Source organism: Nematostella vectensis, chromosome 14, assembly GCF_932526225.1.
Source record: "Nematostella vectensis chromosome 14, jaNemVect1.1, whole genome shotgun sequence".
In the NCBI taxonomy this organism is placed as follows: domain Eukaryota; kingdom Metazoa; phylum Cnidaria; class Anthozoa; order Actiniaria; family Edwardsiidae; genus Nematostella; species Nematostella vectensis.
Genome location: NC_064047.1, coordinates 7,478,842 through 7,502,283, shown reverse-complemented (window position 1 = coordinate 7,502,283; position 23,442 = coordinate 7,478,842). Strand labels below are relative to the sequence as shown.

At 39.2% G+C, this 23,442-nt stretch overlaps 2 protein-coding genes across 10 annotated transcripts in view; one reads left to right on the top strand and one right to left on the bottom strand.

Annotated features, from left to right (window-relative positions):
• Positions 1-4,641, top strand: part of LOC5510301 (kinetochore protein NDC80 homolog) — a 57,213-nt gene extending 52,572 nt beyond the window's left edge. Inside the window, exons 15-19 of the mRNA XM_032379418.2 lie at positions 715-804; positions 1,759-1,851; positions 2,428-2,558; positions 3,532-3,634; positions 4,225-4,641. Coding sequence (XP_032235309.2) covers positions 715-804; positions 1,759-1,851; positions 2,428-2,558; positions 3,532-3,634; positions 4,225-4,293 — 486 coding nt within the window. The 3' untranslated portion in view covers positions 4,294-4,641. The remainder of the gene's footprint in view (positions 1-714; positions 805-1,758; positions 1,852-2,427; positions 2,559-3,531; positions 3,635-4,224) is intronic.
• A 1,861-nt stretch (positions 4,642-6,502) lies between these two features.
• Positions 6,503-22,031, bottom strand: LOC5510302 (short-chain collagen C4). Of its 9 annotated transcripts, none has more exons than XM_048722162.1 (9): positions 21,906-21,929; positions 14,201-14,254; positions 13,415-13,679; positions 12,358-12,404; positions 12,134-12,160; positions 10,703-10,729; positions 9,342-9,377; positions 9,068-9,202; positions 6,503-7,120 (listed from the first exon to the last, which is right to left on the bottom strand). In XM_048722162.1, exons 3-9 carry the CDS (start codon positions 13,588-13,590, stop codon positions 6,639-6,641), a joined length of 930 nt encoding a protein of 309 aa, XP_048578119.1. In that variant the 5' UTR covers positions 13,591-13,679; positions 14,201-14,254; positions 21,906-21,929; the 3' UTR covers positions 6,503-6,638. The 9 variants fall into 9 exon arrangements, with proteins under 9 accessions (XP_048578119.1, XP_048578118.1, XP_048578115.1 ...); XM_048722161.1 differs by lacking the exon at positions 21,906-21,929 and adding an exon at positions 15,946-16,040; XM_048722158.1 differs by lacking the exon at positions 14,201-14,254 and having other exon boundaries at positions 21,906-22,031.
• Positions 22,032-23,442: the final 1,411 nt, after the last annotated feature.

Here is a 23,442-nt window from a genome sequence, read left to right as displayed (position 1 = left end):
ACACACTAACCAACACTAGTGATTGTAAAATGACGAGTAAAGTCAGTCACATGTGAAGCGCATGTGATTATTTCGTATGTTAAAGTGCGCTATACAAATACCAAACATTCCTTTTTTCATTACCAATAAACCCTCGACTTGGTATTACTAACATAAATACCATCCCCGACAAAGAAATTACTGGAAATTGATACTACGGATTCTCGTTATAACTGACTCTCGCTAGTACTAACACTCTCTATTAAAGACTGACAAATATTCCCCGCTCCTTCTTATCATCTTAAATAAGCCACACAAATACAAGCAACACCAAGAATTGTATGGAAATTGATAAACGTAAAACATTTTTGGTGTTTAATGTGACGGTTGCACCTCTGATTAAAAAAAAAAACAACTCATACCAGTCTATGACCTTGTTTACCCGAATACCCGGGTAACCTGTGGTGTTACACGAGTGTCATCAATGATTGCTAATGACCATATCGTTACCCGGATACTCCGGCCACCTGTAGTGCAAAAATAATTTGTTTCTTACATTGTTTAGATGTTACTAAAGAACCCGCTAGTCCGCCTCCAGCAGCAAATCGCGGAATCAACGCGGACTTTTCTTCCGTTGAAAAAACTCGTCCCTGCCATCTATGATCTTTTTCTTACCCGGATACTTGGGCTACCTGTGGTGTAGCACTAATGTGCATTGTTTTATTGTTACCTAAGAACCCGCTTATCAGCCTCAAGCAGAAAATCGCGGAATCAACGCGGGAAATTCAGTCGCACAAGATCACCGAAGTGGAGAGTCTGGACCAGGTGAGCCCGCACGCAGGACCAGCTGATATTTGATCTCGATAACTATTTACACCGTAAATGATCTAAAAAAGCCCCCTATCTAAAGAACGCCTCCCTCTATTAAGCGCCCCCTACCCTCCCTCCCAGCTTAAAAATAAACGACATAGGAATTGACTTCTACTGGTTGAGACTTGCTCAATCTCAAGAAACGCTTACTACGCACCCTATAATTTAACTTGATCCTGACTGAGATTAAAACCCCACTGCACTTGGGTTTGTTATATTGTTATATTTTGTAAAGAACGCCACTCTATAATAAACGCCTATAACGCCCCCCTCGAACCATCGGTCGTTTATTAGATCATTTACGGTAAAGCTTAAAGCCGCATTGTCACCAGTTTACTTCCGGAGGTCCGACGGAAACCGTTAAAAGACAAAATAATCTATTAGAATCCGAGATATTTAACAGGCCATCCGCTCTTAATTATTAATCACATCCTCAAAGAAACTTCCAATAGACACACTGCTTTCAATATTTTGAAATATTTTTCGCGTTTTCCGTTAAAAATCATCGGATATTGTTAGGTAATCGACCGGAAGTAAACTGGTGACAATGCGGCTTTAACCCACCTTTGGTATTGTTTTCAATCAATTACGTTTTTGTGTTTTCAACAATTGAAAGACAAGATGTGAAAGAGATCTTCACTTGGGTAGGAGACGGCGAAAAGATGCTAACTTCACTTGTGAAAATCGGTGCTAAGGAGGCGCAAGCATAGAGGAAAAAGGGAGGAATTGAACGGTTCCTTTTCTTACTTGCTTGCGCCTCCTTCGTGCTGAGTTTTTTCCAAGAAAAAATCATCTTGCGTCTCCGCTGCCTTCTTTGTTTATTCCCTAATGAAAAGACGGCTTTAGAGACCCATGTTGTTATAATCGCTTTGCAAAAACTATATCGATGTTAGTCGTTGTCTCTTCTAGATAACGGATATGGTCGAGTCGAAAAAGGAAGAAGCGGAGGCTCTGGAAGCAAAGCTTGCGGGACTAGATAAGGAATTGGAATGGAGAAGAGACGTAAGTAAAGGGAAACCTCCATGTCGAGTAAACAGAACACGGCTTTGGCACGAATCAGCCAAGGAGCGGACCATTTGCAAGTATTTTTTTGTATTTCCTGCGAGCCATTTACACAGGAAAGAAAATCTTGCAAAGAGATTAGAAAAATGGGGGGAAACGTTCTACATTTCGTTTTAACGTCTTGGGGAGGGGGCTTTGCTGCAGTCCAAATATTACAATACTCCCCCTGCCCTCCCCATGTAGATTAAAGTTAAACGGTCCTCCCCTCACATCGACCTTTGAAATTGAATATATTTTCAAAGACTTTTGTACAACGAAGTGATAGATTTTTTAAAGTGTTTTTTTTTTATCTTTTTATTTCCCTTTTGACTAAAGTGTGATCCCGGGAAGAGATCAATGACATACCTGAATTTTCTTGATAAACCATAACTGCTGAAACACGACCAAAACGCTCAGTAAAACAGCTATTTCCTTTGATGTATGCTATTTTCTTTGCATGTACATAAGTAACAGATTTGTCTTGTTTGGATAACTTCCATGTCCAAGTAACAGATTGTGTCATGGTGGATATTTCAGGTAATGAATAAAGAATATACACGACTTGCAAGCGAACTGCAAGCGCAAGAAGACAAAGTGCTCAACATGAAACAGCAAGTCCAAGCAGGAACCGAGAAGAAAGAGCAGGAGCTTAGAGAAGTGCAAGAAAGGTATGGAGTTTTGCACGAATCCATTATTGTACTTCTTACCCGCAGGCGACTTGCGCTAAGAGATCACGTGACTGTCTGAGTGGCAAACTAGCGCGCGCTCAGTCTTTTAGCGGCAAAATAACAGCAACAAAAAGCAAGTTACTGAGCGCTTGAGCGCAAAAAAGCCAGAATATAATTTTTCAGAAAGGGTTTTGTCTCATCTAAAGATTTTTTTTGTCGTGTAACGGTCGTATTCATTTATGTGAGTATTTTTAATTTTCCTCCCAAAAGGTCACGTGATCCCTTAGCCCCCCTATGCACAGATAGAAATCAAAGATAAATACCTTTATTGCCCTCCTTTAGGTCCCATTTTACAGCAATCAGCCACAATTTCTAACGACAACACGTCCATTACAAGCGAGTAGCCATGTTACATACCTGAACTGCATCATGGGAATCTTAGAAACACATTGACAGAGAGGCGGGCAAAATTCTCCCCCATTTTCATAACAGTTTTTTATGTCTTTTTGCTCCAAAGCGAAACAAAACATTTCCAAGTCCAAGCAACTCAGAATAATCCTGAAAACAATTTTTGAATAAGGTTGGCTGGCAAAAATGTCCCACTTCGGAGAGTATAAGGCCATTCACTAGAAAATTCCTTTTTCACTCCGTAAAGCCCAAACAAGGAAGATTGACTGGTAGTGTGGGACTTCAAATAACGGGGGGGGGGTCTGTTTTTCTCACAATTTTGCTCAAAAGTATGAATGGGTTAAATATAAAATGTCACAATTTAATGTTAGATGTGGAGTACCACATAGATCTATTTTTTGGTTTTCATATAAAAAGGCTTGGTTAAAATTAGATCGGTGGTAACCTACAGGAGAATTCTTGGACCTTCAGCTCTTTGGCGTTTATATGTGAGACCACTATTATGCTGCGGGGTTTTGCTGCAGAAAGCAGCCAATGAAAGCAATTGAAAGTATGTGATTGTTAGGGCGGAGTCACGCCTCCAAGAGATGGCCAATATGCATAAAGAGTACGATGACTTTCTTGGGCGGGCAGGGATGCTTGTCATGGATCACAAGACAATTATGCAGGTGGGTTATGTGCTATCTATATGCGCCAGGGTAGGGGGAGGGGGTTCAGGCCCGTACCGAGAATTTGGGTCAATGCTTCTTGGGGAGGGGAAGTAGCCTGCGTAGCAAGCGTTTCTGTGGAGTTTCGAGCGAAGAATGTAGAAACGCTTGCTATGCAGGCTAAAGGGGAAGGTAAGTCACTTAGGAGAACCGACAACCTCATCATGGAACGCAAAATGAATGTTTTTTTGAGTTATCTACACGGGTTTTGAGCTGGGAATCTATAACAACAACGATCGGAAAAGTGTTTGTAAATCAGATTACTGGGCTTTACTAACTTTAATATGGCCTTTGATATCTATCACAGTCCTGTTGACAGGGGGGGTGGATTCGGAAGAACCCCCCACTCGACTGGAAGGTCTGCTCTAATGAAAGAAAATTACCACTGCGAGCTACAACTAGCTCCCTAAGAGTAAATGGTCAAACGAACACCTACCCCCCCCCCCTACCCCTACCCCTACCCCCGCCCACAATCCTGTATCATGTCCAGGCTGTTGTCCTTACGATTGTTTTAAAATCTGATATCTATTCCTGCTTTGCTTTTCCGACAGAATCGAGTATCAGAGATCCAGCAACTAGCAAAAGACCAACTCAACCAGGCAAAGCGCCCGAACTCATGAGAACCCGCGAACCCTGGATGTTGTAAATAATCGCACCAGTGTTGATGTAAAATTTCTTCCTGAAAAGTCAAAATCAAACCATCGTAATTTTTCCATTGTTTCACTACTAAAAGAGTGCAATCTACCCTAGTGTGAGAACCACCTGTAAGTGATATAGCTGCCCCGATCAATCAGATATGCTGACATATCGTTTACAGCAATATGGCTTTGGATGCTATTCTGTCGCAACAAAGATTTCGACCCCCTTAAAAAGAGAGAGAATTGATCTTGTTTTTTTTTTCTATTTAATATTACATCTGTGTATGTTCATTATAGCATTATTTTATATAAATATTTTTGTTTGAAAAATCAAAGAGTAATCTTCTTTGGCTGTGTTGCAATGTATTGTATTTCTAGAAGCATAGTCGTAGCTTGTCATTTCCTTATATATTTTTTAATATTGGGGGGGGGGGGGGGGCGGGGGGGGCACGTGCCCCCTGCCTATACTGTAGAGGCCATTCCTTGGAATCGGAGCCCAAGCTTTTCCGGTCTCTTAACAACCGAGCCTGAGCTTTTTTTTCGAGATTGTTTTCATATAACTTGCTCGAAGTATGTCATAAATATCAGTTGAAAAAAGAAGTAAAGTTAAAATTCATTCTTGCTACACTACGAAAAAGAAGGGGAAACCCGTAGCATGGTAACAACCTCAACCAGATCGCGTTTTTAAAAAATCCGAGACCCCGCTTAAAAAAACGAGGTTCCGAGGACCCCTAAAATTTTTGGAAAAAACGAGACTTCGAGACTTGCCTAAAAAACGCCGGGACTTTCGAAATTTCGAGGTACCCATCGCTACCCCACATGCTCCAGCACTGTTTAGAAGTTTGTTTCCATTTGTTCCTGTTAACTGATAATAAACTGTATCGGTAAATCCAACTTTTATATACAGTACTGAACGCTGGAAGTATCTGTATTATAGTTTATAAAGACAAAAGTTTTAAAAATTGGTCATTTGGTTTAATATTCAATCTGTATTTGCGCTACAAATTAGATCATATCATTAAACTATTAAAGCTGTAACGTTCGGCTCCTAAAAAATTCAGAGCCCCACCGAGTACCTTTTTTTTCGGAGTCCCCCCTTTTGGTGGTTAAAATTTTTCGGCGCCCCCCTCAATATCTTTCCTCCCCCCTCGGTTTATTGAATGAACACTCCCTAAAAGCAAAATAAACACAACAAGATGAAGATACTCAGGCATCAGTCTAAGGGATAAATGGTCTTGAAGATATTCATAGCTCAGGTTCTTTGGCAAATTTCAAATCGAACAAGAAAAAAAAAGCAGAATCACCCCTTTTAACAAAACGCTCAAAATAACACACAAGGAAAATAAATCAGATAGTATCAAATAGATACCTTTATTCTGATCTTTTTTTTCATAGCCTCAAAACACAATGTCCCCTTTATGAAGGTTTGTGAAACCATCTTCAATGCCATTGCGGATGGTGAAGCATTCTGGGAATCACGAGGGGAGACCTCTCCCCAAAGTCAGATGGTTTTTTCACCCCAAAGCCAAACAAATCAATTCCAGGTCATACAGCCCAGAATAGCAGTGTAAACAAGTTTGGGATCAATTTGGTTTCAGAAAAGACAGCATTAGAAAATGATTTTCACATCCATAAAAAACCCAAACAAGAAAAAATCCTCATGAACCCAGCTTTGCTTGCAAATATCCATAAGCACATCACATTCCCGATATGCTCATAGCTGTATTTTTGATTGAAAAATACAAGCAACCATCTAATTGTGCTGGCTTCAGCACAACGATGAGGGATTAGAGATGGGTCCGCAATGCACTGTTAAAAAGCTTGGATACCGCTGACTAGGCGCAGCGGTGTTTCACTTTGACGGGCTGTGAAAAAAGTCAAAATAAGAGGGAGGTATCTGTTTTCGTTAAATTTTCGTAAATTCAGCTCAAAAATGGGTCAATGGGTTAAAGCTAACTAAATGGGGATGTCAAGGTCTTAATTTTGTCATCTTGTAAGATGAAGTTGCCAATAATTTACCAAGCGGTTTCATATCGCTTTTAAAAGGGTGTTATCCAACGCTATCCATTTGTCTACAAACGTGAGACCCCACCCCCCTCATAACCAAACGTGGGCAGCAACCCTGTACTCAGATTTCTAATGCACATTTGCTCACCCAATAAGTCGCATTCAAAACGAGAAACACCTCGAAAGCGCTTCATCTTTTTTCCTTTATTTATCATTCAATCAGTCATACAACAGATGTGGAACGAGAAGAACAGTTTGTTTACCCAACAAGTTACAGTTATTTTACTATTATTCCGTCAGTCATAAAAGAGTTACAACAATCACTTGGTGCAGACTACGCATGTCAGCTCACGCCCTGCTACATACGGGGGACACGGTAGTGACCCACACACCCCTTCCACGGGGTACAGCAGTGCTCCGTTAAGATTAGCGCCACTACCCGGGATATATTCGGCATCGTGATCCACGCACACGAACTGACTTGAGTGCTTGTGACCGTAATACGACGTCATCAGGTAGCCATAGTACTCGCGGGACCACCCCGCGGGACAGCGGGCGACTGCGGGTATCATGAGCTGGGTGCTGCGGGACGGGACGTAACACACGGCGCACGGGACATCGTGGTCATGTAGGGCTTTTCCACGTGTGAAGGGACTGCGGTCACTGACTTCATACTCGGCGCCGTACATGTAGCCGCTGGCCTGATGTCCTGGGGTGTAGTTTATGTACTGGGGTTTCTCGCGGAGACACACGTACTGCGCCGCACCGCCAGAGTGGGTAAAGTGCTCCCCGCCAACACGGCCTAAGAGGTAAATGAACTTATAGTATATGACATGGCAAACACGGCTCACTTGCCCCATGCTAACTTTGCCCCCAGGGCGTCGCGGCGATCGGACACACAGGGAGCGCGCGAGTTCTTTTTCACGAAGCAACCTTGGGTGTTGGGACAATACTCTGAGGCCGTTGCTGGGAAAACTTCCAGACGCTATAAATCCGCCAAACATTGGTGAAATAGGATATATTTAAGCAGGGTACCGTTTATGAACATCTAAATTTTGAAGATGTCATCAGGTGATGACGCCATGTGATGACGTCAGAATAGAAAACATCTTAGATGTTGAAGTATCTGTTAAGCCATGTAGCTTTTTAACATTATTTATGAGGGTGCTTAAAAAGTTACTTATACGTTTTGGATTCTGCTGAAAAATACAATTTTCGCACAACTTCCTTTTTTATTTTTCCACTGTTATTTAAATAACTTCTTAAATTTTCAAAATATCGGGAAATCGATTCGTAGTTTTGTAGACGGCAACTAGGTGAATATGCTCTCTCAAAAAATCACGACCCGTCAATTCTTCTCAAAGATTATAGAGTTGGAAACGCAAACCGGAATTAAAATTATCTACGCATGCGCAATCAATTGGCTTCAAAAACAAACGCCTGAAATTGTCGAGAAAAACGCTTCACAAAGCGTGGTAACTAAGGCAGATGTTGTGATAGAATTTTGTTATCAAAATATCGACGTTTCCCGCTTTTTAACAGTGAAATATGCATTGAAACAACTCTTTTCTTGCTCAAATCAGCACTTCAAACCGCAAAGTAGGTGCTTCTAAAAGAAAAATCATGCTTGCCCATTTTTATTTTTACGTTATTAGCTGTTTATTACGTTTTTCTCGACAATTTCAGGCGTTTGTTTTTGAAGCCAATTGATTTTACCACCTGAAAGTGTAAAGTTCCCGGATGATCGCGCGCGCGCCTAACAACCGAATCGCTAAGACCCCGTCCCGACGTATCCGTTTTCGTTTGAAAACGCAACTTTTTTGTTAGGGTACGGGTATCATCCACACGGAAACGCAAAAACGTTCATATCAATCAATGGTTGTCGTTTTTCTAAATGGTCTTCAAGAGCCTGGGGCGTGCGCGCGGGAGAACTGAGATTTTCTAAAACGTTAGGGACTAGGCTCCATTTCCAAGATGGCTGCCAGCAAAATCGTAGTAAACACAAATTCCTGCAAGTTTACGTGAAAATTCTCGATTTACAAAGCTCTAGAGCGATAAAAAGAGATAAAAATGATTGAAGCGGACTCCCAAATATGATATGTAAGGCCTTATAAGGAAATGACCGAGCAAGCTCGAAAAACGACAGTTTTTAAAACAAGATTGACTAATATGTTCCAAAAACGGAACGGTTTGAAAACGGTATCCAGAGTGGAACAATTTGAAAACGATACCCTTTCAGGGCTGTGGGGACGGACTAAAACGGAACCTTTCGAAAACGATGGCGTGATAACTCAGATCCAGTCCACTTGGCGCGCGAGTACGCATGCGCTGTAGAACTTGTTATCGTTTTCGTATCGTTTTTGCGTTTTCGTGGGGACGGGTAGTATAAAAATGAAAACGCTTCGTGGGGACGCGAATCTTTTTAAAAACGGAGCAAAAAGGTTGCGTTTTCAAACGAAAACGTATACGTGGGGACAGGGTCTAAGTAACGAGATATGTCCCAACACCCTTAACAGCCTTACTATTATTCTACATGCGCGGAAAGCGAATGTATGATAAGTCACGTGACATTTGTAACTTTACAATCAATATCAAAATTCCAGTATATTTGAAATGTTGCTCTTTTTATATTTCCAAGACTTGTTATTATTCGTTTTTTGTTTAAATAAATAAAGCTCTATTTCTTCAACACAGGTAGTCTGCTTAGTAGTCGCTCTTAGCAGACTAGCGAACAGGACGAAGATCTCACCTTTGTAGACAAGCCGCGCAGAGCGTGGGCACGAGGTCTTCCCCCATCGCACGTACTGTACACCAGAGGACCCCCTGGGACCGGGGGGACCCCTCGCACCAGTCCCTCCCTGAGCACCGGGCGCTCCTTTAGGGCCTTGAAGATATCAATAAAAATTAATGCAAGCAAATTGAGAGTATCTTCAGAACAGGAAACTAAATCTCATCGAGAATAGAAGAAGAAATATTATGATCATTGCTTAGAGACTAATTTCTAAAGAGTTATTAGCACTCACCGTTCACTCCTGGTTTACCGTCCTTTCCATCTCTACCTGTGGATTATGGGTAATTGAAAACATTATCCTACTGGATACAATATAAGAACCTTTTTTTTTTATAAAAACGTCCAGCCTGAGATTTCATCTAATTTTAAGAACATGCCGAGGCTCAGATAGCACTGCTGAGACTTTTTTTAGCCCTGATTAGGCTCGATTTCCAGCCGTCGCTAGGCCTCATCGACCCTACTAACATACTGCGGGCTCACAGAAACCATGTGGAAATCGAGCCTAAGCCCTGATGCGTTCTAAATTGCAGAATGAAATTGTGCTCATAGTAACAACCTTATTATTGCTATTGATCACTAGTGTAATTCTCTTCCTAATAATTCATTGGGTATTATTTTCTTATATACACTAAAATTTAAGAACATCGTTAAGAACATATTCAGCCTTAAAATGTCCCCCCCCAAAAAACGGCCCAGCCTCAACCACAGGTACCCCAAGCTCACTGTGTGTATGAATAAATAATAGTGGTTCACGTTACGTTGTGTGTGCCATGGTTTACAGTAAACATATGGGATTGAAATAAGCCGTTCACTTTACTACGAAATAAAATCGTAAAACTCTCAAAAATATTCTGACCTGACAATGGAGTCTTGACAATGGAGTCTTAAATATGGTCTGGGTGAAGTATCAAGCGATACGGCGAAACGTACGGCGAAACGGTTCGCGTGATTACAGCGTAGTTTTGCGGGGATCGGTATTATTACGATCAACAAAAATTTCGGCTACGGGCAGCCAATAGGTAGCCCTGGGACCAAGTACACTTGGCGGGTGCAGGTTCGAAAATAAGTGTTATAAATGCGGCGGACAACACCCCGCAACTAAGTGCACAAACGGTCAAATGTGCGCGGCCTTTACAACGAATCCCAACCCCAGCGCACCCTCGGGTAGATACTCCCGTAAAGGTGGAGCGGCTTGATTTTCTGCTGCCAGGCTATTCGGGTTAAAAATTTTTAGTTAACGGATTCGCTGATGGGTTTAGAATTATTTTTTTCGGCGAGCGCCGCAGTGCACGTCCTCCTAACCAGAAATCGCTCACTCCTGGTTTACCGTCCTTTCCATCTCTACCTGTGGATCATGGGTAATTCAAAGATGTTTACTTTACTTAGTACAATCATAAAACTGCCTTTATCATTTATTTTAAAATCTTGCTCCGCACCCCGCAAAATGTAATAATAACTCAAAATGTAATACCGGTGATACTTGTAATTGTCATAATAATTTCAAATGTGTGTGTGTGTGTTTTTTTTTTAATGCCTGTCACGAAACAGGGGCTCAAATGCACGTCGGCGCACAGGTTTTAGTTTATTACCCACCTGGCTTTCCATCGCGTCCATCCTTGCCTGAAAAAAAGATTAAAAACTTCAATGATAAGGACGAAACATTAAAACAAATGAAAGGGAAAATAAACCAAACCGATCTCAACGAAAAAAAAGAAGAAATATTATGATCATTGCTCTTTTAGAAAATGATTTCTAAGAGTTCCTGTTACCACCCACCGTTTATTTGAAAATACTGCACCGTAAGCCGCAAATTGTAATAACTAACGCAAAACCTAATACCGGTGATACTTGTCATAATAGTGCTGACTGAACTCCCGACCACTTTAGTCAGATTGCATCAAGAATGCTTCAAGAGTTAAAGGGCTTGAGCGCTAAGGAATGAAGAAATAATCCTAATTGCCTATATTACTTTTTACGCTAGGCATCAGGGTTTAATGAATTCCACAGAGGGAGACAAGTTCACAGTATGTGCTTTTGGGGATGGACACAATACTGACAACAATAGAAATACACGAGACTCATCCTGCTAGAAATGATCACTTTAATTCCTCCTGTAAAGTATATTCTTGAAAACGACAAACTCTCCCTCATTCTTCATGAGATTTTTTTATTAAATTGATTGAAGCAAAGCGTTCTCATCTCCCTGCTAGCAGGGGAACGTTTTCATTCAAGGAGTTGTTTGTAAAAAATGTCATGAATCATGAAAATCTTGAGGACATCTATTACATCATCTATGTTGGAAAGAATCCTTCGATAAATTCGACTAAAACAAACTGGTGGCCAATACCATGACTCCATGTCGTTGACGACGGTAAGTTCAACAATTTTTGAAGTTCTAACAGCCAAATGATGGATAAGGACTACTCAAAAGGACTTCTCGTGGACTCCACGATAATTTCACTTAAAAAACAATATCATTTTGTGATATGTCACTTTTATACTCGTTTTTCAGTCACACGTGCACCTTATGATTTTCGTTTCCGAGTCGCGACTGGTTGTTGACGGAAGCCATTTCGCAGTTACGGCGGCCGTTAGACCGCTAACCAATGAGAGAGCGCCGAAAAGTACCAGGCGTCAAGAAAGCAGACAAGATGTACATACGCAAGTACGCACTAGATCAACAACAATGAAAAGCCAAGAAACATGTCGTACTAACTGCTGGTTTTGTGTTTATTGGTATTTTCTTGGTGACTGTAGCTAAGAAGGCGATCCACTTTGATGTTGTTTTAGTTGTGATCGATCTGTGACAGCTCTTACAGATGAAGAATTGGAAAAATGCAAGTCATGATTGACGTCCACCAAAACACAGTTGTGACGAAAGGCACAGGGTGCACGTGTGACTGATAACGAGTGTAATATTTTTCTATAGCGAACTTTTTTTTGTAAGAAATGATTTATTTGTCATACATGTCACAACACAGGGTGAGATAAACGTCTGCGCACAGGGTCTAGTTTATTACCCACCTGGCTTTCCATCGCGTCCATCCCTGCCTGTAAGATACATAGAAGTTCAATGAGAAATAAAAAACTAAAACTGAATAAAAATAAAACAGCGAAACATAGAACAGGCAATAGGATCTATGCAAACCAATAAAACAAACCAATCGACTAAAAATGATAATTTTTCGTTAGGGTTAGGTTGAATTGAAACAATAATAAATGTGTAACTGACAACGACTCTGCCTTACCTCTAAGCCACGGGACAGTTACCCCTCCTTTAAAAAGAGCATCGATTCTGAAAAAAAAAATGATGGAGAAAAATGCTAAGCTAGATAAAGCAATTGCAGGCTTGTACCCAGGGGTGTGCAGGGGGCCGTTGTGTAGGGGTGCGAACGCACCCATCCCCCCCCCCCCCCCACAACGGCTAGAAGTCCACTCTTGGTTCTCAATAGACTAAAACTAAAAATCATAAGCTAGATCACTCTGGTATGTAGCCAAATCCGACTATAAACGTCCCTTGAAGATACTGCAAAGGCATAAAAAATCCCTATTTGTTCTTTCGGAGGTGTTTAGAATTGTATCAGAGAACTCCCTCCCTCTCCCCCACTGAAAAATTAGGTCCATTTTTTCGGATTTCGCACCCCCCCCCCCTCCCCCCCGTGAAAAATCCTGGGTGAGGGCCTGAATTGAAGCAATATATGTGTGCCATAAGGCAGACAAACAAGTAATAAAAGAATGATTTCATTATAGATATATATTAATGTGATAGAAATATATATTAGCCTTGGGCATTCTCAATTAGTTTCCTGAAAACAATGATGTTAATCTACGAACAGAGAATCAATTAAGTTTTCAACTTATTTTGGTAAATATATCGTTTATTGTATGTTTCAGCTACGCTTGCCACATTGAATGATTACGAACAAAGGGTAAACGTAACATTCGGTGAATGGAAATTGTTCTCTAAACGCCGCCAGACGCAACGCTCACTGCCACAAAATAATATACTGTTCATACAGTTGTATTTCATTGACCGAAAAGACGACTTTCGATCGTGGTTCATGGGCCTTTAACTTTAACTTTGAATACAATAATTGCCCCTAGTAAGCTAAGCGGGCAATGGGTGGTTTGTTTCTTCAGATGTCACTGTTTTATGGTGTTGTTGACCAAAGGCTGAACATGTTCTTTTAAATTCTAGGGAATCCCAGTCTTCAATTCCAATCCAAAAGAAAAAGAAAAAAAAATCAAGTAACTGTCACAATTCAATGCAACATACACTCGGTTTCGAATGTCGAATTTACTCACTTTTCCTCCAGTTTTTTTAGACGTTTTTCGAGATCATCGCTTGCACGCTTTTCCAACTGATAGTCCCGCTCGTCCTTGGTCCCTAGTTCCTGGTCTTGAATTTCCTTTTCTGATGCCAGAGCACAGAGGGTAACGCACCACAGCACAACGAGATGTGATAGGAGATGCGTCTTCATATCGATCGGCGATAACTTTGTCAGAGATTTAGACTTTGTGTCGGTAAAAGCTTTCAGGAGTTTCTGTGCTCTTCTAGTGTCTTGCTACACTGTAAAAATCAAAAGAACCATTATGGCCCTAAAAACCAAAATGGCTTTAAATCCATTTTGAGCTATGAGGTACCAAAATATTTGTGGTACTGACCTAAGAGGTGCTGAGTGCTGAAAATAGCTACGTGCGGTACTGATTTCAACTGCCGAAATGCCTTCTATTTTGGCTTTGTGAGTGCCGAACTGGGTTTACTGTACAGGACCTCAAAATTCCCCCAACTGATCCCGGGACCCGACACGACACGATAACGAGAAGTAACCTAAATAACCTCCAAGGGTTGAAGGGTTTAAGTGACTCCAAAACCCCTTATAATCTTTATTATTGGGATACCTGTGGAAGCCCAGTTATCAAATGCAACTGGCAAACAACGGGCATTATTGCGCAATAACCAGGAAGCCCATATGCCATTGTGTGTCTCTTTCTTCAGTGCACTCATTCCGGCCTTACATAGGCCTTTTTCTTACACGAAGTATCTAGCCTGCCATCCTACATCACCGAAATGCTTAGTTACCAGAATACCTGGCCGCCATCTTGGATTTTGAGATTCCAGCTCTCAGATACATGTTATTTGTCCTGTTGAAAGGCAGATTCGCGATTTCATTACTGCATGTTTTACCACAGCCTTAATTTCTACCCAGTAATGGTGCGAAATCATTTCAGGTTGGATTTATTTCGCTGTTTTTACTCGTGTTTATATTTGCGACCCGAAGAGACCCGAGACACCTGATTGATAAGAATTATCTGCTAACTGCTTTAGAGACTCACTGTTTACTTCAAGACGTAATTGAACCTGCTCTAGACACTCATGAATGGACTCGAGGTATTTACCTTGATTGCTTTAATCTATTTTAAAGTGGAAGTAGTTTGAAACAATTGATGGAAATCGTCTCCTACAAATCGCGACACTTGACCGGCTTCCCATGAAGATAAATTTTGTTTTCTTACTTTAAAATATCTTTATCTCTGTCATTGAATGTCATGATATTTTTACCATGTCGATTTACAATAAAGCATATGTGTAATTGAGACAAGTCCGAACATTTGGTTTTTCTCTATTTAACATTTTTCGGCATTTTTTGGAAAAAAACAAATATTTTTTGTTTGTTTTATTTTTAGAAAAGAATTGCTAGCTTTTTCTGTCATTCTGTCAAATCTGGATCACAATCTTCGTGATTGTGATCCAGATTTCAGCAATCAAAAGGACAATTATCCTCTAGTTTTATAATTTTGATTACTTATCTCTCTGTGTCTGTGTTACTCGTCGTGTACGGGAAAAAAGTATGGGTGGCCCTGAAGCGGTTAACTCTTTTTCTTGCTAAGCCAAGGGCCCAAACAAATTGCAGATCTCAGGCAGGGTCTAGCTCATTTGAAAACCAAACGTGAATTTCACCACAAAATTCATGTTCACACTAGCGTATATTATCGGCACAAGGCAACCGGGTTTGGTTTTGAGTTTTTCGCCACCTCCAAAAGCAAGTAACACTGCAAATGCTGCACTGGACCCATTGCCGTTGCAAAATAAGATATGCAGTTTTTCTCATATGGCCATGTTTTCTTGTCGCTCGTGCAACGCTTCATTATCTCATCATAGGTTTTTCACTCACCGAAAACAAAAAAACATGCAAAAAATTAACCAGAATATATATATTTCAAGAAGAACTGTAAACAAGCTCAGTTCCCTCATACAAACTCTGTAATAAACCTACACTCGCCCTGAGCCTGGGCTACCTATGAAAGCTCATAAGCTAGCATGTATAACGTTCGTTTTGATTGGTAGAAAGTTGTGATATTTGAAGAGGTCTGACAAAAAGTCATTCTTACGCTTCGCGTATTCACGATTTAGAAAGGTTCATTGTGCTTTTCATCATTTTTCTACAGAAACAGTAAAAATGGGTGGTCATGTTTCTATTCGTAATTACAAAAAGATCTGCGGTTTTCCTAACATAAAAGAGGCATAAAATCTATAGTGCCATTTTGGTTTGAAAGGTTTTAGAGAATTGGGAAAGGCACCCCTTTTATTGGTTAGCTGCCTCCTTTTCGATGAGATTAAAACTTATTAAACTAGTTAACAGTGATTCCCGGATGCATCGAATAGTACAGCGCAGTTGAAAATGCCCAGTTGATAATTGTGCTATATAAATGTAACAAAATATTGTTACACAACAATTGTTGTGCATGAAAATAAAAATACAGCACTCTCACCAATACCCACAAATAGTTTTTATACTTTCCACTTTTCCTTTTCCTTCCTTTTTAGACCTTACCTTCAGAAAAAGTTTTGTCTGTGCAGATAGAAATGACTCCTCGCCTTCTCTCTCAATATAACCGCAGTAAGGCTCTACAGGGATTTATATAATGTATTTTCCCTTTTCCGCAGCATGCTCCGGTAAGGGCACCTTTAACCCGAACTTTCTAGGTCCATTTTCTTTTGGCCGCATTACAATATCGGATAATTATTATTAAAAAAACAAAATAGAATCTTATCGTCTAACGACGACAAGAGCTGTAGCTATACCCAGTATTCACCAAGCGCCACGATATTTTATACCTAAATTAGCCACAGAGATATATAAGGAGAAATAAACAAAAAAGTGGTAACAAAATAAGAATACGTTTAGCAGAAGGCACACCGACATATTGTTTAAATAGAATCTTGGAGGGCGTAGCTCATATTTTTTGAGATTCCAATGATATATGGTACTGTTTTTTTCTAGTTGAATGCCTCGGCTCTTTTGTGGTTCAAACTTGGTTTTAATTCTGTGTCAATAAATTCAGAATCTTGTTATATGTCTACCAACATATCATGGCGATTCTTTCACAGAGGTGTGAAAGGTGCAACCTGTACAGCATCATTGTTTGAGATCCCATGATACTATTTTTCTTGGTATGATAGCTAGACACCACATATTAACTGTGACTACATGATGATTTATGATCAATACACTGGTTTTCCGCTTGCAAATTTTGAATTTGCTGTCGATATAAGAATTGATGTGGCATTAATTCAAAAGGGTTCGGTGCCCTTTTTTTCCAAGTAGACCCTGCGCGTAGGGTTGACTGCGATGCCTGATGGATGGCATGTTCATTTGTCTTGTGACAGCAAAAAAAATAAACTACCATTAGAACAAAATTATAAAAAATGCTATGTAAAAATGTATAAATGCCATATTATAACACTAATTGGGTAATAAAATATAAGAAACACAAGTTTTCCAGGCGGGGGAGGTGACTCCATAAAAGTAAATGGGCGTTGGAGTTGAAAATAGCCTTGACTGCCCTCAATATACTATCTGTTAGGATTAAATTTGCTGTTACAACCAAAGTGAGTTATCATTATAAACAATATAATTGTTTCCATTGTTTATTATTTCATGTGTAAGCACAAAGTAAACAAAAAGTCCTCTTTATGGTATTATATTGTTTAGACAAAATATTTTGGTGTGAAATGAAAGGGCAAAATGGAACAGGATAGATATCAGTCCCTAGAAGCTTAGGATTTATTCCAGTGGTTGTACTTATTATCTTTTACGTCACACGACAATAATATATAGGAGTCTCGAAATCCGCCTGTACGCTCGTTTTTTTTTTTCTTCGAAAATCCGCCAATCCGCTAGTCTAATGGGAGCGTTACGTTACCGAAACAAAGAACGGCTTCGCGGGAGACTACCAATCCGCACAAAGTTTTGCTTCAATCCGAATCCGCAACGCATGATAAAAGAAATCAATCGATAATAAAAAAAAAACATATATGTGAGTATATATATGTGAGTTTATACTATGTCAAGAATCGGCAAAATCCGCAGTCACGATTTTCAGAATCCGACAATCCCTTCTATTTTTTCTTTAAATCCATAATCCGCTTGCCATTTTGAGATCGGAAAACCTATTCCCCTCCCCTTCTAAGCATTTGCAGTTCCGACACATGACTCTGACATTTTAGACCTCATTTACAATCATTTGGCAACCAAACGTGTATTTGACCATCGAGGGCGGAAGATGAATTATTTACAAGCCATAATTCATTATTCCTGCTTATTTGATATCGATAATTCATTATTCATGTCATCTTTTTCTCAATAATTCATTTTTATATTAATCGGACTTATTCATATAACTCATTCTTTGGATAAAGTTTATAATTCATTATTCCTTTAGTTTTGAAACCAATAATTCATTATTCCCAACCATTTTACAGCCATAATTCATAATTCATCTTCCGCACGCGATTGACCACGAAACTCATGTTCACACGAGCGTGTATTTACCGACACAGTTTAGGCAGCCGGATTCGGTTTTGCGTTTTTCGTCACACTGAATACTGCACTCAAAAAAACTCTTTGGTTATCGTTGTAAAATAAGAGTTTGGCTTTTTTGAAAGAAATGTCATATGAGTTTTCAATTTCCTCATGTTTTCTTAAGTCGCACGTAGGCCTATACCCCGGGTACTTAAGTCTCCGTTATTTAAAGGCGACTTTTCGCGTTTTAAGTCCATTTAAGAAAAAAAAGGGTTTCACTTTTGGGCGACTTTAATCGTTTTAAGGCAACTTGAGGTGATTTAAAGCGATATAGTGTGATTTAGTGAGACCTAAGGACCCGGGGTGGGCCCGTGCAACCCTGCATGATCTCATGAAAGGTTTTTCACTCACCGAATACAAACAAATATGCAAAACAAAAAAGAATATCTATTTCAAGAAGAACTGCAAACAAGATCAATTCGCTTATACAAACTCTGTAATAGACCTGCACTAGCCGTGAGCCTGGGTTACCTGTGAATGCACGTTCTCATAAGATAGTCTGTACAACGTTCGAGTAGAAAGTTGTGATATTAAAAGAGGTCTGACAAAAAGTCGTTCCTACGCTTCGCGTACTCACAATCCAAAAAGGTTCATTTTTCTTTTCATCATTTGTCTACAACAACAGTAAGAATGGGTGGTCATTAATCGTAATTAAAAATAAGGTCTGCAGTTTTCCTAACATAAGAGGCATAAAATCTAGTTTTGGTTTTAACTTTTTTAAAGGCACATCTTTTATTGGTTAGCTGCCTCCCTTTCGATGAGATTAAAAACTTATTAAACTAGCTAGCAGCGCAGTTGAAAATGCCCAGTTGATAATTGTGCTATATAAATGTAACAAAATATTGTTACACAAAAACTGTTGTACATGAAAAATACAACAGTTTTATGAATACCCACAAAAATTTTTTATACTTCCCCTTTTCCTGTTCCTTCTTTCTCAGACCTTACCTTCAGGAAACGTTTTGTCTGTGCAAATAGAAATGACTTCTCGCCTTCTCTCTCAATATAACCGCAGTAAGGCTCTACAGGGATTTATATAATGTATTTTCCCTTTTCCGCGGCATGCTCTGGTAAGGACACCTTTAACCCGAACTTTCTAGGTCCATTTTCTTTTGGCCGCATTACAATATCGGATAATTATTATTAAAAAAACAAAATATAATCTTATCGTCTAACGACGACAAGAGCTGTAGCTATACCCAGTATGCACCAAGCGCCACGATATTTTATACCTAAATTAGCCACAGAGATATATATGGAGAAATAAACAAAGTGGTAACAAAATAAGAATACGTTTAGCAGAAGGCGTAGCGACATATTGTTTAAATAGAATCTTGGAGAGGGCGTAGCTCATATTTTTTGAGATTCCAATGATATATGGTACTGTTTTTTTCTAGTTGAATGCCTCGGCTCTTTTGTGGTTCAAACTTGGTTTTAATTCTGTGTCAATAAATTCAGAATTTTGTTATATGTCTACCAACGTATCATGGCGATTCTTTCGCAGAGGTATGAAAGGTGCAACCTGTACAGCATCATTGTTTGAGATCCCATGATACTATTTTTCTTGGTATGATAGCTAGACGCCACATATTAACTGTGACTACATGATGATTTATGATCAATACACTGGTTTTCCGCTTGCAAATTTTGAATTCGCTGTCGATATAAGAATTGATGTGGCAGTAATTCAAAAGGGTTCGGTGCCCTTTTATTTCCAAGTAGACCATGCGGGCAGGGTTGACTGGGATGCCTGATGGATGGCATGTTCATTTGTCTTGTGACATGTATGATAAAAGCAAAAAAAATAAACTACCATTAGAACAAAATTATAAAAAATGCTATGTAAAAATGTATAAATGCCATATTATAACACTAATTGGGTCATAAAATATAAGAAACACCAGCTTTCCAGGCGGGGGAGGTGACTCCATAAAAGTAAATGGGGGTTGGAGTTGAAAATAGCCTTGACTGCCATCAATATACTATCTGTTAGGATTAAATTTGCTGTTACAACCAAAGTGAGTTATCATTATAAACAATATAATTGTTTCCATTGTTTATTATTTCATGTGTAAGCACAAAGTAAACAAAAAGTCCTCTTTATGGTATTATATTGTTTAGACAAAATATCTTGGTGTGAAATGAAAGGGCAAAATGGAACAGGATAGATATCAGTCCCTAGAAGCTTAGGATTTATTCCAGTGGTTGTACTTATTATCTTTTTTCGTCACACGACAATAATATATAGGAGTCTCGAAATCCGCCTGTACGCTCGTTTTTCTTTTCTTCGAAAATCCGCCAATCCGCTAGTCTAATGGGAGCGTTACGTTACCGAAACAAAGAACGGCTGCGCGGGAGACTACCAATCCGCACAAAGTTTTGCTTCAATCCGAATCCGCAACGCATGATAAAAGAAATCAATCGATAATAAAAAAAAAAACATATATGTGAGTATATATATGTGAGTTTATACTGTGTCAAGAATCGGCAAAATCCGCAGTCACGATTTTCAGAATCCGACAATCCCTTCTATTTTTTCTTTGAATCCATAATCCGCTTGCCATTTTGAGATCGGAAAACCTATTCCCCTCCCCCTCTAAACATTTGCAGTTCCGACACATGACTCTGACATTTTAGACCTCATTTATAATCATTTGGCAACAAAACGTGTATTTGACCATCGAGGGCGGAAGATGAATTATTTACAAGCCATAATTCATTATTCCTGCTTATTTGATATCGATAATTCATAATTCATGTCATCTTTTTCTCAATAATTCATTTTTATATTAATCGGATTTATTCATATAATTCATTCTTTGAATAAAGTTTATAATTCATTATTCCTTTAGTTTTGAAACCAATAATTCATTATTCCCAACCATTTTAGAGCCATAATTCATAATTCATCTTCCGCACATGATTGACCACGAAACTCATGTTCACACGAACGTGTATTTACCGACACAGTTTAGGCAGCCGGATTCGGTTTTGCGTTTTTCGTCACACTGAATACTGCACTCGAAAAAACTATTTGGTTATCGTTGTAAAATAAGAGTTTGGCTTTTTTGAAAGAAATGTCCTATGAGTTTTGAATTTCCTCATGGAAATGAGGCGTAGGCCTATACCCCGGGTACTTAAGTCTCCGTTATTTAAAGGCGACTTTTCGCGTTTTAAGTCCATTTAAGGAAAAAAAGGGTTTCACTTTTGGGCGACTTTAATCGTTTTAAGGCAACTTGAGGCGATTTAGTGTGATTTAGTGAGACCTAAGGACCCGGGGTGGGCCCGTGCAACCCTGCATGATCTCATGAAAGGTTTTTCACTCACCGAATACAAACAAATATGCAAAACAAAAAAGAATATCTATTTCAAGAAGAACTGCAAACAAGATCAATTCGCTTATACAAACTCTGTAATAGACCTGCACTAGTTGTGAGCCTGGGTTACCTGTGAATGCACGTTCTCATAAGCTAGTCTGTACAACGTTCGAGTAGAAAGTTGTGATATTAAAAGAGGTCTGACAAAAAGTCGTTCCTAACGCTTCGCGTACTCACAATCCAAAAAGGTTCATTTTTCTTTTCATCATTTGTCTACAAAAACAGTAAGAATGGGTGGTCATTAATCGTAATTAAAAATAAGGTCTGCAGTTTTCCTAACATAAGAGGCATAAAATCTAGTTTTGGTTTTAACTTTTTAAAGGCACATCTTTCATTGGTTAGCTGCCTCCCTTTCGATGAGATTAAAAACTTATTAAACTAGCTAGCAGCGCAGTTGAAAATGCCCAGTTAATAATTGTGCTATATAAATGTAACAAAAAATTGTTACACAAAAACTGTTGTACATGAAAATTAAAATACAACAGTTTTATGAATACCCACAAAATTTTTTTATACTTCCACTTTTCCTGTTCCTTCTTTCTCAGACCTTACCTTCAGACAAAGTTTTGTCTGTGCAGATAGAAATGACTCCCCGCCTTCTCTCTCAATTTAACCGCAGTAAGGCTCTACAGGGATTTATATAATGATTTTTCCCTTTTCCGCGGCATGCTCCGGTAAGGACACCTTTAACCCGAATTTTCTCGGTCCATTTTCTTTTGGCCGCCGTACAATATCGGATAATTACTTTAAAAAAAAACAAAAGAGAATCTTATCGTCTAACGATGACCAATGCTGTAGCTTTACTTATACATCAAGCGCCATGGTATTTCATAACCTAAATTGGCCACAGAGATATATAAAGAGAAATAAACAAAGTGGTACCAAAAAAAGGATGTCTCTATCTATGTCATGCATACTTTAGCTGAAGGCATAGCGACATATTGTTTAAATAGAATCTTGGAGAAGGCGTAGCTCATATTTTTTGAAATTCCAATGATATATGGTACTGTTTTTTTCTAGTTGAATGCCTCGGCTCTTTTGTTGTTCAAACTTGGTTTTAATTCTGTGTCAATAAATTCAGAATCTTCTTATATGTCTACCAACATATCATGGCGATTCTTTCACAGAGGTGTGAAAGGTGCAAGCTGTACAGCATCATTGTTTGAGATCCCATGATACTATTTTTCTTGGTATGATAGCTAGACACCACATATTAACTGTGACTACATGATGATTTATGATCAATACACTGGTTTTCCGCTTGCAAATTTTGAATTCGCTGTCGATATAAGAATTGATGTGGCATTAATTCAAAAGGGTTCGGTGCCCTTTTTTTCCAAGTAGACCCTGCGCGTAGGGTTGACTGCGATGCCTGAAGGATTGCATGTACATTTGTGTTGTGACATGTATGATATTAACAAAGTTTTATTCTACCATAAAAACACAAGTATAACAAAAGCATATGTACTAGGAGTAACCAACGGTTATGCAGCGCGGGCTCCAAAACAGGCGTTACCGTTTGTACTCTAGTAAGCGCCCTTGTGCGACGGTTATTCAGGGCGGCACTTATTCGGAAATTCACTATAACTCTTTATTTTAATTTTAATTCACTTCTAGTTGTCGTATTTGTCATTGCTTAACTAAGTTTAAAAATTAGCTTTCATAAAATAATCAAAGCTTTGTGAGCCAACTCGTTAATGCATATGTATTTTCATAGTTATTTTCTTGTGTGCATAAAAGATACTATACAGGTTACTGAACAAAGTATCAAATATGAACACATCCATGCTGATAGTACATAAAAATGTCATTTTACTTTTTTTCTTTTCGATGTGATAACACACAAAGTATAGTATAATTAATTATCTTTATCACTAGGAGTTTCTACTATAGTATTTCGAAGAGCTCTAAGAAATATCCCACCTTTCCATTTTGTAACTCTATATATTTGTTTTTGTCATCCCCATTCTTGCCATTCCACGCCATCATATATGTTCCACATTTTCCTCCCTTCCATATTATCTATCCACCTAACCCCCCCTCCCCCCACCACCACCCACCCACCCACCCACCCCAGGTGCTTTGGTTC